This window comes from Serinus canaria, chromosome 24, assembly GCF_022539315.1.
Source record: "Serinus canaria isolate serCan28SL12 chromosome 24, serCan2020, whole genome shotgun sequence".
NCBI classification, from domain to species: Eukaryota; Metazoa; Chordata; class Aves; order Passeriformes; family Fringillidae; genus Serinus; species Serinus canaria.
In genome coordinates, this window is record NC_066337.1 from 4,021,221 (window position 1) to 4,036,634 (window position 15,414).

The following is a 15,414-nucleotide window of genomic DNA, read 5'->3' on the forward strand; positions in this document are numbered from 1 at the left end:
CAGAGGGATCTTCCACTTCTCACCTCTCAGAGCGAGCCCATGAATTCTCACAATTCATTTGGGACAGGTCTGCTCTACCAGGGTCAAGCTGGGTTCACTTGAAATCACTGATCTTTCATATTTACATCACACAGCAGAGCGTGCAAGGGCAGGGAGCTGAGATCACTGGCCACAAAAATGCAATTTATCATGAAAAACAGGGAAGAAGTCATGGAGAACAACTCGTGTTTCTGAAATCATGGGGGAAGCAGGAAAGAGAAGGGATCGTGGCTCTGTTCAACTCCAGAGGATTTCTGCCTGGCAGAGACAGCAGCTCACTTCCAGGGAGAGGGGGAAGCAGGACTGAAGGGCTGGAATGCTTTGGAAGCAGCTGCAGGGGTGTGATGAACAGGCCAGTTCTCAGTCTGTGTGAGCAAATACGGAGATGCCAGGGATGTCAGTGAACCCAGCTCCCAGCTACAGGCACGGGGCTGAGCTCTGGCTGACATTCTCCCAGCCACAGCAGGAGAATGCCTGACTGGGGTCAGCACTCAGCACCACAGGGAGGGTTCCTGAGTGATGAGACAGCTCTACAGTGGGGGACAGGAGAGAAAAAAGAAGGCTTACTTTGGAGAGGCGCTTGTGTGACTTAATCGGAGAGAAAGCATGCAGGAATGAAAAGAGAGAAATTAGGGAAAGAAGAAAAATTACCTGGCAGATCAAGAGAAGGAAACCCCACACACCCAGCAGAGAGCACTGCACCCCCTCTTCCTCGTGGAGAGCACCAGGAATTAAAGTTCAGCTTTAGCAGTCACCGTGCTGGTACAAATCTCACTCCCATGACCTTAATTTTGAGGGCCAGGGTGACACAGCTCCTCTCTGTGGTTCCCCCTCCTCGTGAGCACCCCCAGGGTGCCCTGCATCCTCCTGCGTGCCCTGCATCCTCCTGCCTCCCATCCATGGCTTCCTGTGGGAACACAGAGCTGGCAACCCCGTGCTGAGGGTGACTGGGACGGGGTTTGTAGGTCACTGCTGCACAGGAAGCCAGGCTGACCTCAAGGGCAACCTCAGAACGCCAATGATTCAGCTTGAAAAACCCTTTTCCCCCCTCTTTTGAACTCCCAGACTCCCCCAGAGTGGTGAGAGATCAGAATGTGGGCCACTGAGTCCTGCTCCCTCTGCTGAGTGGTCACAAAGGGGAGGGGATGAAGATTTCTTGTCTGTGACACAATCCAGCAATAAATCAGGCAAAGATCTAACAATTCATTTTATACAAGCCATCAGAGTTCTGCCTGGGAAATTATTCAGGCTGAAACATCTCACTTCAAAAATCTGGGCAAACACAAGGGCTCATGACAGCTGACACATCAGTGATCTCAGGGTTATAATCAAAGGTTTGTTTGGCACCCCAGGCTCTCGTGTGTGTTTTACCAGGCCCCACTCCTCACACAAAAACCTAGAGCCAAACCTGATACTCTCTTTCCCTCCACAGCAAAGACAAGGCTGTTTCTAATGTTGTCCAAAGAGACAAAACCTTCCTGGGGAAAACTTCAGCTACCCTGGGCAAGCCAGCCATAACACTGCAGCCATGGGAGGGATGGGCAGAGGGCTGGAGAAATGGTTCTGTGCAATTTGAACTGATCTCAGAGGGCTTGCATAGGACTGGGGAAATGCACAGGCCCTTCACAGGGGAAACCTTATTAATTTCATGATCCAGGTGATAAAAGGCAAGTGCAACAGCTGATTTTCAAGGTGTGCTGAAAACCCCTGGTGGAGCTTTCCCCCAGAGCCTCCCAAGGAACAGGACCTCGAGAGAAAGGACCTGGAGAGAACAGGACCTAGAGAAAGCTGTGGCCTCAGAGCTGAGCCTGACCCAGGTGAAGGACTCTGAGTCAGACACCCCACGGGGGACAGGGAGGGGAACCAGCCAGAGCAGAAGGCGGCAGAGGACACAGGCGCAGCCCGGCCCACGCGTCCCCACGGCCCCGCGCTCGCCCTCACCTTGGAGTTCTTGGCCCCGCTGCGGCCTGACTGCGAGGAGCAGCTCCTCTGGACACCCTGCTCCGGCGTGGAGGGCGACTTGTCCGAGGAGTGGTCGGAGCCCTTCTCCACCATGGCGTCCCCCGGCGCGTCCTGCGGCGTGGGCGAGCGCGAGCGTTTGCGCAGGATCGGGGAGCAGGCGGGCGTGCTGCGGTTGGAGTTACTGGCGGTACTGCGGGGCACAGGGAGGGCAGAGAGCAGGGTCAGAGCATCCCCTGGCCTGGAACAGCCGCGCCCCGAGCTGTGCAGCAGCCACGGCACAGCCGAGCTGCTTCCTGAGCAGCTGCACCCCGCGCCCCCCGTGGATTTGGGCACTTCTCTTTCAGCAGAGGAACTGCTGGCAGCGCCTTCCTCCAGCCGCCCTCCGAGCCCTCAGAGCACAGAGCAATGCCCACCAGAAGGAACTCGCTGGCTCCTGTGGGCCCCCGGAGTTTCAGATGATCTGAGCTTAGAAAAAGCAAGTGTGCACTCAGGTGTCGGCGTGTGCTCAATGCAGCTCTGCCCCTCCTTTGTTAGTGCAGCTCTTCTCAACAGGATGCACGAAAATGGGGTCACACCTTTCAGAAAACACCCCATCAAAGAGCATCAGAAACCCCGGGGCTCTGGGAGGGGAGTCGTGATGACATCCAATGCAGCATTTCCTGTACAGAACCATCCTTTCCCACACCAGTTACAGCTGGGCATGAAACAGTTTGCTGTGACCCAAAAGCCTTTGTGATTAAAAAAAAAAAATTAAAAATTAAGTTCCTTTTTCACAATGGAAAAGCAAGGCCGTTCAGAGTTTAACAGAAATTATGAGGGGAATGGAAATTCTCATTCTCTTTCGTCAGCAAACGCCCCAGCACCTAGGTCAGCAAGGCAGTAATGTACAAACTAACTCAGAACAGGAAAACTCAGATTTCCTCACTGCTCCTTCTCTTTTGATGCCTCTCCTTCCTGCCAGACTCTTCAAAACCCCACACACTGCCCCCATTTTTCCCTCCGCCACTCATTTCCTCCAGGAGTCAAATCTATTTCTGACCAGCCCAGACATCCTCGAGGCTTTTCCAGCTGTGCTGCCCAAGGCAGCAGGTCACAGAGGAGCCTGCTGCAAGGACTGCATCCCTGCTAACCCCTTCAGGAGCCTGTTATCTCATGAGCACCACCAAACACTGACAGCACAGCAGCAGGGAAGGATGGAGGAATTACAGCTGCAGGGGACTGAATTAGAGAAGTTGTTGCAGTCAGACTATGATTGAAGGCAAACTGCACCCAGCAATCACAATAATGCACAGCAATGTACTCCAAAAGGGTCATTTCCTCCCTGAGAACCTAGAGGAGCTGAACACATGCCTGAGGTTTCATTAATTCCTAGATAAAAACCATATCCATCTCTCCTTACCTCTGAAGATGCCAAAACCATTTTACAAGCATCAGTCAGACACGAGCAGGCAGTGTAACACCCTCCCCAGCTTTGGCTTGGTTTGCTTTTGGATGAACTGGTCTTGTAAATTCCCCTTTATTTGCTCACTGCTTGTGTCAAGGCACAAGTGATGAAACTTTCCCCGAGCAGCCTGCAGGAAGCTCACAGCCAAGCTGCTTATGCAAACAGGGCCAGAATCAGATTTCCTGGGAGCTGGCACGGGGCAGGAACAGCAGCGTGGAGCTTCCCAGGAGCCCCTGAGAAGATGTTTTCACCCCTAGAAAGTGTGGAATTTCATTTCAGGCTTGAAATGAAAAGGGGTGTGCAAAATGTTCTGTAGGCAGGAAGGTGGATTAAGTTAAACTCTGCTCTTTTCATTCCCACTCAGAGAAATATAGATATAGAGCAATAAAAACCTGCTCAAATATCACCCCAAGCCCAAGGCAGCTCCTGAGCAATCCCCCTTGGCTTGGGGCTCCTCACCAGCAGCAATGGCACAGCCCCAAGGGAAATATTGTCACATCATCTGTGCCCTCCCTTTCCCTGGACAAGGCACAGCAATATTGAATGCTAAACCAGTGCAGCAATATTCAACATTTAATCCCCCTACAAATAATAACTGAAGCAAAAGACAAATCCAGAAATGATCTGGACCATTCTCCCAGCAGCTCTGCCTGCCACAGTTTAGGTACAACATGAAGTAAAATCATCAGGGATTTCTTGGTTTGTTGAAGTATTAAAAAGCATCAGGTTCCTTCCTTCACAGATTATTTTCAGCTGATCCACTCAAAATGGGGGTTTCACCTGGTCTGTGCTCCTCTAAACTCAGTTTCAGCAGCCCAGCAGAGCTACATTGGTGACTCCAAATTCATCAGCAGCAGTCCCAGAGATGGAACTGGTTCTGAACTGCCATTTTTACTGCAGGAAAAGCAGCCTTCTAGTTCAAACCTCTGAATTCTGAGGCTGTGTTGGTCCTGCTTGTTGTTGAGGCGACACAAACTGGTTTGTGTGAGAGGCAAGAACTGAAGGCACCATCCCTGACCAGCCCATCACTGCCTAAACCTGCGTGAACACATCTGCTCACCTTCCTCCCCAGCTCTGCAAAACCTGACTTCACCACACACAACCCCTGCCTCATTTTCGCTTTGTGTGAGCTCAGTTTCACTTTGAGCTTGAGTTTAGAGCAGCTCTAAAGACCAAAAAAAGCCAAACCCAGCCCAACCTCTCTTTGCTTTCAGTTTGCACCTGTGAGATTTTGCTGCTGCTCAATGGAAGCTCAGAATGAGCAGCTCAAAACCAGGGTGCAGCTGCCCCAGCGTGCAGGGGAAACTCAAGATGAAAAATGCTGGAAAGTTTGGGGCTATTTTAGTCTTTTTATGGTCTTACAGAGCTCCTCAAGGTGGGGTTTTAGTCACGGCCCAGCATGGCCAAGCACTGCAGCTGCACAGGAGCAGCACCAGCTTGGATGTTTGAGATCATTTACATCCATTCAGATCCTTTTAGATCATTTACATCCATTCAGATCCTTTTAGATCATTTACATCCATTCAGATCATTTCTTAGATTCAGATAATTCTTCTGGCAATTTTATTTTTGCCCAGCTCACACACACACTGCCATAGACACAGTTTTTGGTGCCCGCTCTGCCAAGCACAACCTTGGGCAGATTCTGTCTTCCAAGCTGGTTTTTTAGTTTAAAAAATTAAATTTATCCCCATCTATCATGTCAGGGGCGTGTGGATTCTGACCTCTGCAGAAATAGGGGGGAAAAATAAAATCAAGGGCTCCTTCTCTGGCTCTCCCTGTAAGCAGTGGCACAAATATCAAACCCAGGAGGGCTGAATTCCCCTCCTATTTTCTGATAACTGGGAAAAGCTGAATACTTCTCACAAGAAGGACTCAATTCAAGCTCATTTATTAGTTTAAATAATTAAATTTATCCCCATCTATCATGTCAGGGGCATGTGGGTTCTCACCTCTGCAGAAATAGGGGAAAAAATAAAATCAAGGGCTCCTCCTTTGGCTCTCCCTGCAGTCAGTGGCACAAATATCAAACCCAGGAGGGCTGAATTTCCCAATGATTGGGAAAAGCTGAATATTTCAGGCATGAAGGACTCATTTCAAGCTCGTTTTTCAGTTTAAAAAATTAAATCCATCCCCATCTATCATGTCAGGGGCGTGTGGATTCTCACCTCTGCAGAAATAGGGGAAAAAATAAAATCAAGGGCTCCTCCTTGGCTCTCCCTGCAGTCAGTGGCACAAATATCAAACCCAGGAGGGCTGAATTTCCCAATGATTGGGAAAAGCTGGATATTTCTGGCATGAAGGAGCCCAGAGGCAGAGCAAAGGATGGCTCTGTGAGCTGAGGGTGGGCACACAGAGCCCAGGGCTGCCCCTGCCCTGAGCCCCCCAGAGCTCTCCCTGCTCCTGCTCCTTCCCTGGAGTTTGAATCCAGCCCAAGCCCAGCCATGACGAACGCTTTCTGCAGTTGCCATGGCAACCGAGGCCCGCAATTGAACCAGGAATCCACGCCTGAAATGCCAAAACGGCTTGACCCACTTTGAAAAAAAAAAAAATAATTGTAATAAATCACCCTTTAGAGACCTAATTGCCCAGAGTGCATTCAGGGCCTCACATCCCCCTGCAGAGGAGCCTTGGGTGGGTGAGACAGAACTGGGAGAGGGACAGAACACAAACAAGCCCACCTAAGCAGCAGCCCCTTGGCTCGGAGGGGAAAACCTCTGCACGGAGCATTTGAAAGCACAGAGGGCTGGGTTTGTCTCCTTGCTTTATGTCCTTGCTGTCCCTAAAGGAAAAAACCTCATCCAAACACCATCAGCAAGCGGGGTGTGGGTGGGAAGGGGCCGAACTCTGCTTAGATGTGGAAAAAAAGCATCAATATCTGCAGCAGTGTGGGGAGGAATCTGTAGCCTGGCAGTGTCTTGGAGCTGGAGAGGGGATTTCAGCAGGAATTGTAGTGATAGGGCAAGGGGTAAGAGATTCAGACTGCAAGAGGGGAAATTTAGGTTGGATAAAGAAAAGGAATTGTTCCCTGTGAGGGTGGGGAGGCCCTGGCAGAGGTGCCCAGAGAAGCTGGGGCTGCTCCATCCCTGGAATACCAAGGATGGGGCTTGGAACAGCCTGGGATGGTGGAAGGTGTCCCTGCCCATGGGACAGACGATGTTTAAGGGCCTTTCCAACCCAAACCATCCTGGGATTCCAAAAGCTTTCCTTCAGCTGCTGAAAAAGAACATTTGGCCATGCACAGACCAGCCCTGAGACCCAGGCAAGACACAGAGAGGCCAAATTCCCTCCTCCAGCAGGATAATCCCTGCAAGGTGATGACCAGAGCTTCACCAGGCAGTCACTTTGGGAAAGGCATCCCACGAGTTCAGCCTGGTGCTCTTAAAACCACAAAGGAACTCTTGACAAAGCTTTGATGGAGAGCTGCACGAGACACCTGAGACACCAGACTGCCTGTGCTGCAGTCTGGCACATGAATCCTGCACCAATGACACCGAGGTCTGTCCATCCAGCAGCTCTGAAATCACAGCCACCCCTGGGGCTGACACGAGCAGTTCTGCCCCAGATGTGCCCCAGATGTGCCCCAGGAGCCAGCTCCAGAGGGCATTGTCACAGCACCTGTGCCACAGCTCAACACAGCACATCCCTCTGGCTCTGCCCCTTGCAGGATGGGAGTTGGAATTCAGCCACAAGCAGGAAAAGGACCAGAGAATTTTGCAACTAGAGCAGCTCAGCTCAACAAGCAGCAGCCTCAGGTACTCAGCTGTGACCACCAGCAGCTTCTCAGGGGCAGAAATCACCACCCACAGCATTCCCTGCAGTGCCTTTCTCCAGCCCTTGGATTCCCTCAAGCTAGTCCTGATCTGGAAAGCTTCAAGGCCTCCAATCTCCCCTCAGCTCTCAGAAGAATTTGCTTTCCAAGAGTCACCCTGCAGTTCCTCCCTCCTCCCTGCAGCACAGGGTAAGGAGCTCTCCCAGCCCAGAGCTGGGGTTGGTGCTGCAGTTTGGGCTGAGCAATCTGTCCTGCACAGACTGAGGCACTCATGGAACCCTCTCTGTCTGAAATCCAGGGGCTGTGCAAAGCCAAGCTGTGCCCACACCTTCCTGAGACCAGAGGAGATCCTCGAGGGCAGCACAGAACCCTGCTGGCAGTCTGGAAAAGAGCAGAAAGGTCAAGGAGGCACCTCAGGCCTGGCTGTGGCGCTGGAAGGAGTTAATTCTCCTCAGAAGCAGCTATTAGAGGGGTTAATTAGACGCCTACAAAGATGCTTTTCTGCCATCCAGTCTGACATCAGTGGAAAACCAGGAGATTCAGCAGCTCATTATGCAGTCTCCCAAACAGCAAGCAGATGGTAACAACTTTTGATCACCAACCTACACTCCCTTCAAATTGATAATCCAAGAATGAAAACCTGCACAGATCCTGGAGCAATTCCCTGGGCCCGCCACTGCTCTACAAGCAATAACAAAATGTTATATTTCCATTACATCTCCCAGCAAGAGAGACAAAAGAGAAAGCAATAAGTCAAAAAAGCAATGACACCTGCAGGGCTGTGCAGAAACCAAGGAGTGTTTCATGACAAGTGCTTTGAAAAGAATCATAAAAATATTCTGCCTTCTGCATGTTTTTTAGCAGCAAAGTCCAGCTCTGTTTAAGATTTATTCTGTCTATTTTGGCATTTCACAGAATGCTGTCCTCCCGTGACATCCAATCCCATGTTTACATATTCATGAAATAAAATTAATGCAATTATTATGCCTCAGAGGATTAGCAAATCACTGCAAGCATTAGGAAGGAATTTGCCTTCTGCCCAGAGCCAGCAGTGTGAGGAGGCAGATGCATTATTAACCACGGCATTGTCCCCGTGGATCACCCGATCCTGGTTACCACTGGAGACAGACCCATGGACAAACGGCCTCATCTCTCACAGAAACCCCCCCTCAGCCAGCCTGGGAGGAACCTCTCCCTTCCTGCTTGGAGTGGCTGCAAAAATCCCGAGGAAAAGTTGGGAAATGGTTCTGAAAAGCAACAAGAGAGATGTGAATAATAAATCCAGTAAGGCACCAGTCACAGATGGAAAGGGTCATTAATGTGCAGGGAACCCCCGTGGGTCATAAATCACACCCCAAACCCTCCCTCAGTCCCAAATTATTGTCATTCCACTTGCTCCAAAGGAAGGCAGGCCACATAAAACAAAGTGTGAAGGATAATCCAAAGAAATCTGGGAAGCACTGAAGGGGAAACAGCACAAAGCAAGAATTTCACATCTCTCTGAAGTGACAGACACAGCCCCACCACTGTCACCTGCAGGTCACCCACTCTGCAGAGGGACTTCCCCAGGAGGAACAGATCCAGGCTTGGCTTTCCTGCCCTCCCCACCACAAAGTCAACAGCTCTGGTAATTAACAGCGGGAACTGCAATGTCTGAGGCTTCCATCAACACCTCCAAGGCTGGAACTTGGGCAGAACAGAGCTGGCAAGCCTTGCTTAAGAAATAAACAAAACAACAGACACCGTTCAACCACCTTTGATGTGAGCGCAGTTTTGAAAACTGACAGCTCCAAGGATAAAAATAAAAATTAAAATAAATCCAAGCTGGTTATTTTAATCCTTGTCGTTTCCAAGCTAACATCAGAACATTTCAGTGCTTTGAGGATGTGCAGTGCTGCTGTCATGTGTGCTTTATTCCAGGGGAGAGGGAGATAAAGCAAGAGAGCTGGTGCTGACCACCCAGGCCCACTTTGGGTGGGGATGCAGGTGGGATACAACTCCCAGGTTCCCTCCAGGAGAGCTCAGGCACGTTTTTCCCTGCTGTAACTCCAGCAAGGCTTCCTGGGCTTTATCCCCAGCCCAGCACTGTCCCCCTGAGCACACCCCAGCCTGGTCCAGGGCTCACAATCCCTGGGGGGAGCGAGCCTGAGGAAGGCTCTGAGGAAGGCTGGGAGCAGCCCCGCAGGCAGCGGGGGCGGGCAGGGACACTGTGCAGCAGGAGCAGGGACAAAGCTGGAGCTCTGCATCGTCCCACTCACTCCCACTCACTCCCAGAGCTCCTCAGCACAGCCTCACAAGTTAATGGGAGGTGCTGTGATCTTCAAAGCTGGGATCAGAGCCGTCTCCCTTTGTTCAGCCCTTGATGTTTCCTCCCGTTACCTTTCCGAAAATAACAATCAACAATTGCTGACTGATCCCCTCTGTGCATCCCCCCTGCTCTGCTCCAGCCCTGCAGCAGCCCTGGCCAGCCCCGAGGGACAACCAGACAGGGCCAGAGCCCCTCGGAGCAAGAGCCACAAAGTGTCCTTTGTCCTGAGGACCCGGCTCAACCTTGTCCCCTCCCTTTAACAGATCCTCTCCTGCTCCATCCAGCTGTTTATCAGATGGGGGCTCCATCCAGCTGTTTATCAGATGGGGGCTCCATCCAGCTGTTTATCACATGGGGGCTCCATCCAGCTCTTTATCACATGGGGCTCCATCCAGCTCTTTATCACATGGGGGTTCCATCCAGCTGTTTACCAGCTGAGGTTCCATCCAGCTGTCGATCAGCCCAGAGAATGTTGGGGGTTCTGAGTTATCCCACTGCTTTAAGTGTAAATACATCCCGAAGATTCGGAGTTTCCATCCTACTGAGTCAAAATCACAAGCTGCATCCTAAATCTACCAGCTTCTCCTGCAGATGCATGTGATTCAATGGAGCAAGGGAACAGGAATAGATTCCCTTTCCATGATGCACAGGACAATGCCAGCCACCAGCAGTCTAAGAAAAAGCTATTTTTTAGGGCATTCAGCAGATTCTCCCTATCTATGAACACACACAGTGCAATGAATCCTCACTTCCTACCGTTCTCCCTTGCCAAAAAATATTAAAAAAACAAAAAGCCACCTGTACAGACTCTGGAGCAGAGCCTGAAAAAGCGGCACAAACCAAATCCTGCCTCTCCCCATCAGAGCAAACACACAAACACCGGGAGAGGAAGGCAGAGCGGAACCACGAGCCCTTGTAGAGGCAGGAGAGCACATGGGCAAACAAATCCAACCATATTCCTGCAGCAGCTCCGTGACGCATCCAACTCCGACCCCCTCCTGCCTCCCCCTTTTCCCGGACCCAGATGTTACGGCAGGAATAATGTCCCCGTGGGAATGGGGGATGGGGGACAGTGGGAATGGGGGATGGGGCGTGAAGGGGAAACGAGGAGGGGTGAGGGGAATGAAAGCTGGGGGTGGGAAAGGGAAAAAAAATAAAGAAGAAAGAAAAAAAAAGAACCCAAACAATTAGATTTGCCCATTGTTTCGAACAATCGAAAAGGCTGTTTTAGCAATTCCGCCCTGCAAGAGAGGCAGGGCACGTGCGTGGGGGGGAAGACAACAAGGAGAGGGGAAAAAAATAAAATAAAATGAAAATTCAAAAGGGATCAGCCCGCGGAAAGGAAGAGAAACGAAGCATCTCTGCACCATGATGTCACGCCGCCTGCTTTCCAGTCCCCCGAACGCAGAGGAGCAGCAGCAGCAACCAACATGGACTCCAGCTTTAATCTGCCCGGAGAGCGCCTGTGTGCGATGGAGGAGCCGCCAGAGCCGAGCCCTGCGTGTGACACACGTGTGACAGCGACAGCACTAACCTGGCAGCCATTCGGCAGCGTGGAGCGGCGCAGCAGCAGCGGCAGCAGCAGCAGCAGCAGCAGCTAGGCGGAATTCACTGGGGATCGCCCGGCATTCATGGGGCTCATTCATTCATGCACTCGTGCGGCCAGCCGGGAGGGTACTCACCTCCTGCAGCATGGCACGGCCCTTGCCGGGGCTCTCAGGGCCACCGCGGCGCTGCGGGCACCGCCGGACACGCTGCCCCGGCCCCGGCCGTGCCCATGCCCGTCCCCCCGGTGATGCTGCCCGGTGCGGCCGCACACGCTCGGCGCACACGCGTGCGCAGCGCTTTACATAATGCGCCCACCCCTGCCCGCCCCGCTGGCATCGCCCCGGCAAAGAGACCCCTAAGGGCTTGAACAGACGCTACGAGTTACAGATCCGACAGGTTGGAAATGTTGGGTTTGTCCTCGTTTTACACAATGTGCCCACTCCTGCCCACCCCGCTCGGATCACCCCAGCCAGAGACCCCCAAACGCTTTTTGAGGATTTAAAAACACTACGAGTTAAAATCGGACAGGTTGGAAATGTGTTTGTCCTCCCCGATTTACAGAATGTGCCCACCCCTGCCCACCCCGCTCACATCACCCCTTCAAAGGGACCCCCAAACGCTTTACAAGGGCTTGAAAAAACGCTACGAGTTAAAGATCCGACAGGTTGGAAATGCTGTGTTTGTCCTCCATATTTACATCATGTGCTCACCCCGCTCACATCACCCCGCAAAGAGACCCCCAAACGCTTTTTGAGGATTTAAAAACACTACGAGTTAAAATCTGACAGGTTGGAAATGTGTTTGTCCTCCTCGTTTTACATTATGCGCTCACCCTGCTTGCATCTCCCCCGCAAAGAGACCCCCAAACGCTTTTTGAGGATTTAAAAACACTACGAGTTAAAATCTGACAGGTTGGAAATGTGTTTGTGCTCCCCGTTTTGCATAATGCACCCAGCCCTGACTGCATCACTCCGGGAAAGAGACCCCCAAACGCTTTTCAAGGATTTAAACAAGGAGTTAAAATCCGACAGGCTGGAAATGTTTGTCCTCCCCGCCTCCCTCCCGGCACGCCCGCTCGCATCTCCCCCGAGGAACCCCTAGAAAAGCGACTCTAAACGCTTTCCAAGGACATCCACAAACCCCAGGAGTTAAAACCCGACAGGTTGGAAACATTGTGTTTTGTCCTCCCTGCCGCACACGCGCTGCTGGGAGAAAGTTTCAAAGCGTGTAAGCAAGAACCGGCAGGAAAATTAAACCCTAATTAAGCGGCCACGTGGATTATCTGAGCTGAATTAAACAACACTCATTCAGAGTTAAGGTGACCTCAACTCAATTTAGCCGGCTCCGTCTAGGAAGCTAATTTGGTTTCTTTTCTTTTTTTTTTGTTTCTTTTGCCGTGTTTATCCATGTGTAAACAGGCCTGGGATTTTTAAAGCAATATAATCAAGCAGAGTTTACATCTTTTTCAGCATTAGGACACTGTACACCCCAAACCTGCCTGGGGACATCTTTATACCAGAATGAGATGGAATAGTCCCTCTCAATACAATAAGTAAGGGACAATAAGTCCCTCTCAGTACACTAAAAATTAAGCTGTAGGATTTTAAGAGAGCAAAGCAATCGCCCAGCCTGCACTTTGCCTCCCAGCCTATGAAATCAGGCCTTGTGTGTGCAAGGAAATGGAGCAGAACTGAGCTGGAACTACACTGACACCCCTGATCTGAGCACAAGTGTCCTTGTGTGGAATTACACTGAATTATTGGACTCGGGATGCTGTGAACGACCCCCACTGACAGCAGCACAAGGAGCTGTTCCTTGTAAATCCTGATCACTCTGCCCTTTGCTGCTCTGGTGGCATTTTGCCTCTCCCACACCCAGGGCTGAGCATTTTCTCTTCTCCTGACCACCAGTCCCAGCTCTGGGTGCCAGCTCCCAGAAGAGCATCTCCCCAAAAGGCTGATGATCCATCATTCCCCTGTCACCCACACCAGTGGGAGCAGGAGGTGCTCCAGCAGGCTCAGGTCAGAGTGATTCAAAGGCTGCACAGGGTTTTAAACTGCAAACAGCAGCACCATCCACACCTTTGTCTGGATACACAACACTACCACCACCTTCATATTACTCAGAGATTACACCCAGGTGCACATGAATCCACTGTTCTAATAAATTTGTTGCATCCATCAGCCTGAGGTCAGTTTTGTTGCTCCAAATGCTTCCCAAAGTTTGCCAGCTGGAGAATTAGAAACTTATTTCAAGGAAATGACGTTTTAGATTGAAATTTTCCCACTCCCTGTGCCCAAGGATGAGTGACTCCCACTGAAACACCCTGGGCAGGATTGTGTCCAGGGTCAGTGAGTGGATAATCTGGATAAAGCCAGAGAAGAGCAACCAGCACTAAAGGCAGGGCCACTGAATCCTTCCAGCACAGCCTGGAGGCCAAGGAATGGCCAAATTTAAATGCTCACCTGGAATCCAGGTTTGATCCCACTGGGCACCAGCTGGAAATGCTGAAAGCTGGAGCTGGATGAATCCTGACCAGACAAGAGAAACCTATTTTGGGAAGCAAACAAAACTAACCACTGTAACTAATTCCAGGCTCAATTACCCATCTGTGGCAAGCATTATTATGCAAGGGTTTGTGTTCTCCCAAACGCTGTTCTGTACCTCCAACCAGAATCAATTCAAGCCTCACACTTTGCATTCAACAGCACTTGGAATGGGAAATCTGAATGGTCCCATTTTGTTTTACAGCCTATGGATCTTTCAGTGGTTCTTTTTCTCTTCCAGAAAGTGAGAAAACAGTTAAAAACACAATTCTTGGCCTCCACAAATGTTGATACCTTAATGTGGATGAATTTTAAGGTTTGAACAGATGCTTTTTTTCAACAGTCACATGAGTTCCACTGACCCAAATGCTGAGATAAATTCAATATAATGGCTGCTTCAGATGTGGAACACACCAAGGCTCACAGCAGGCCATGGAGTGGCAGGACAGACATGAGGTGAAGTCTAACCCACCCTTCAGACTGTCAGGAGAGAAGATGGATCAAACAAAAGTCCTGCTCCCAAAAGCACTGTGTGAGAAGTAGGAAAAATGCAAGAAATACAAGATTTACTCAGAGAAAAGCTTCTTAGGCTTATCTGGCATGGTGTGCCAGGGGCAAAGTTATGGGGAATTTGGAAATCACCCAGCACCTCAAGAGCTTTACAAACTTGGTCAGATCTGCAAAGCTCCACCCCAAACTCTTGGGAGGACAAAGAGTTTTTACATTTCTGCAGCACCATCCCCAGCACTGCAGACAGCTCATTTCATGGTGATAGAAGGTGGATAAAAGTGCACTGAGAGAGGATCTTTAGGGGCCTTGAAGGAAGCTCTCCTGGACATGAAGCTGCAAGTTCCTGCCTTGTTCAAGAGCTGCAAGAATGCATTTTATGTCAGCTGGGCTCACTTGCACGAGTCTGCTGTTCAAGAGTCAGGACAAGGGCTTTATTTCATGTGTGAAGGACAATGTGAGCATCTGCCTGCTGAGCATGGCACAGCCACAGCCTCAGCCTGGGCACCACAGCCCTACCAAGCCCTGCAGGAGGAGCAGAGCCACATCTGGGGATCCCTCCCTCTGAGGATGCTCCAATTTCCTGGGGCAGGCTCTCCAGTGCCCAGGCAGGCAGCACCTTCTCCTCGCCCAAACTGCCCCTGCAGCGCCTGCAGGGCTGCTCTGCTGCTGTAACACAAGCACTCTCATGCATATTGCATCTCCCAGCCCCGAGGAAATGAGGCACTGGCTGAGTAATTAAAGCCCGGGGCTGGTGACAGATCCGTGGGACACAGCAGGGCCTGGATGTCCAGGCCTGCAGAGCATCAGGTGGGGCTGGGATCAGCTCTCCAGAGCAACCCTACCCTCCCTGTGAGGCACACCAGCGGGGCAGAACAAAAAGGAGCCTTTAAAATCTGTCTGCAGAACGTCAGGACACAATGAGCACCTGGGTGGGTAAACACAAAAGGTTTCTCATTTCCCCCCTGTAATTCTTTGCCCACCTTTAACATGATCTGGTTTGAAAACTTAAAGCCACTGGGAGAGCTCTTCCCCAACATCTCTGCTCGCCAGCTGAGCTCAGAACAGAAGCAGGGGGACACACCTGCCTTGTGTTTCCACCCTCGTCTTTGAAAAAGACACAGCAGGAATGTCAAGAAACACTGAGGGAAAATGTGTCCTGAGGGAAAACCCAGGGCAGCAACCTCAGGATGTGCAAGCAGATTAGCACTGGTGGGTAACTGGGTGGTAATTAGCATTTTGCACATGTTTAATTTGCTGTTTTGCTAATTGTTGCTTGTTTTTGCTT

The 15,414-nt window shown here is 50.9% G+C and overlaps 1 protein-coding gene across 4 annotated transcripts in view; it reads right to left on the reverse strand.

Annotated features, from left to right (window-relative positions):
* GRAMD1B (GRAM domain containing 1B) overlaps positions 1-15,414 on the reverse strand; it is a 118,923-nt gene that overhangs the window by 44,625 nt on the left and 58,884 nt on the right. For 2 of the 4 annotated variants that reach the window (XM_018923774.3, XM_050983482.1), the window contains one exon: positions 1,981-2,191. In XM_018923774.3, the coding sequence (XP_018779319.1) occupies positions 1,981-2,191 (211 nt within the window). Of the gene's footprint in view, positions 1-1,980; positions 2,192-2,414; positions 2,553-11,059; positions 11,212-15,414 lie in introns of those variants that run through there. The other 2 variants (XM_050983483.1, XM_050983484.1) reach the window with 2 other exon arrangements.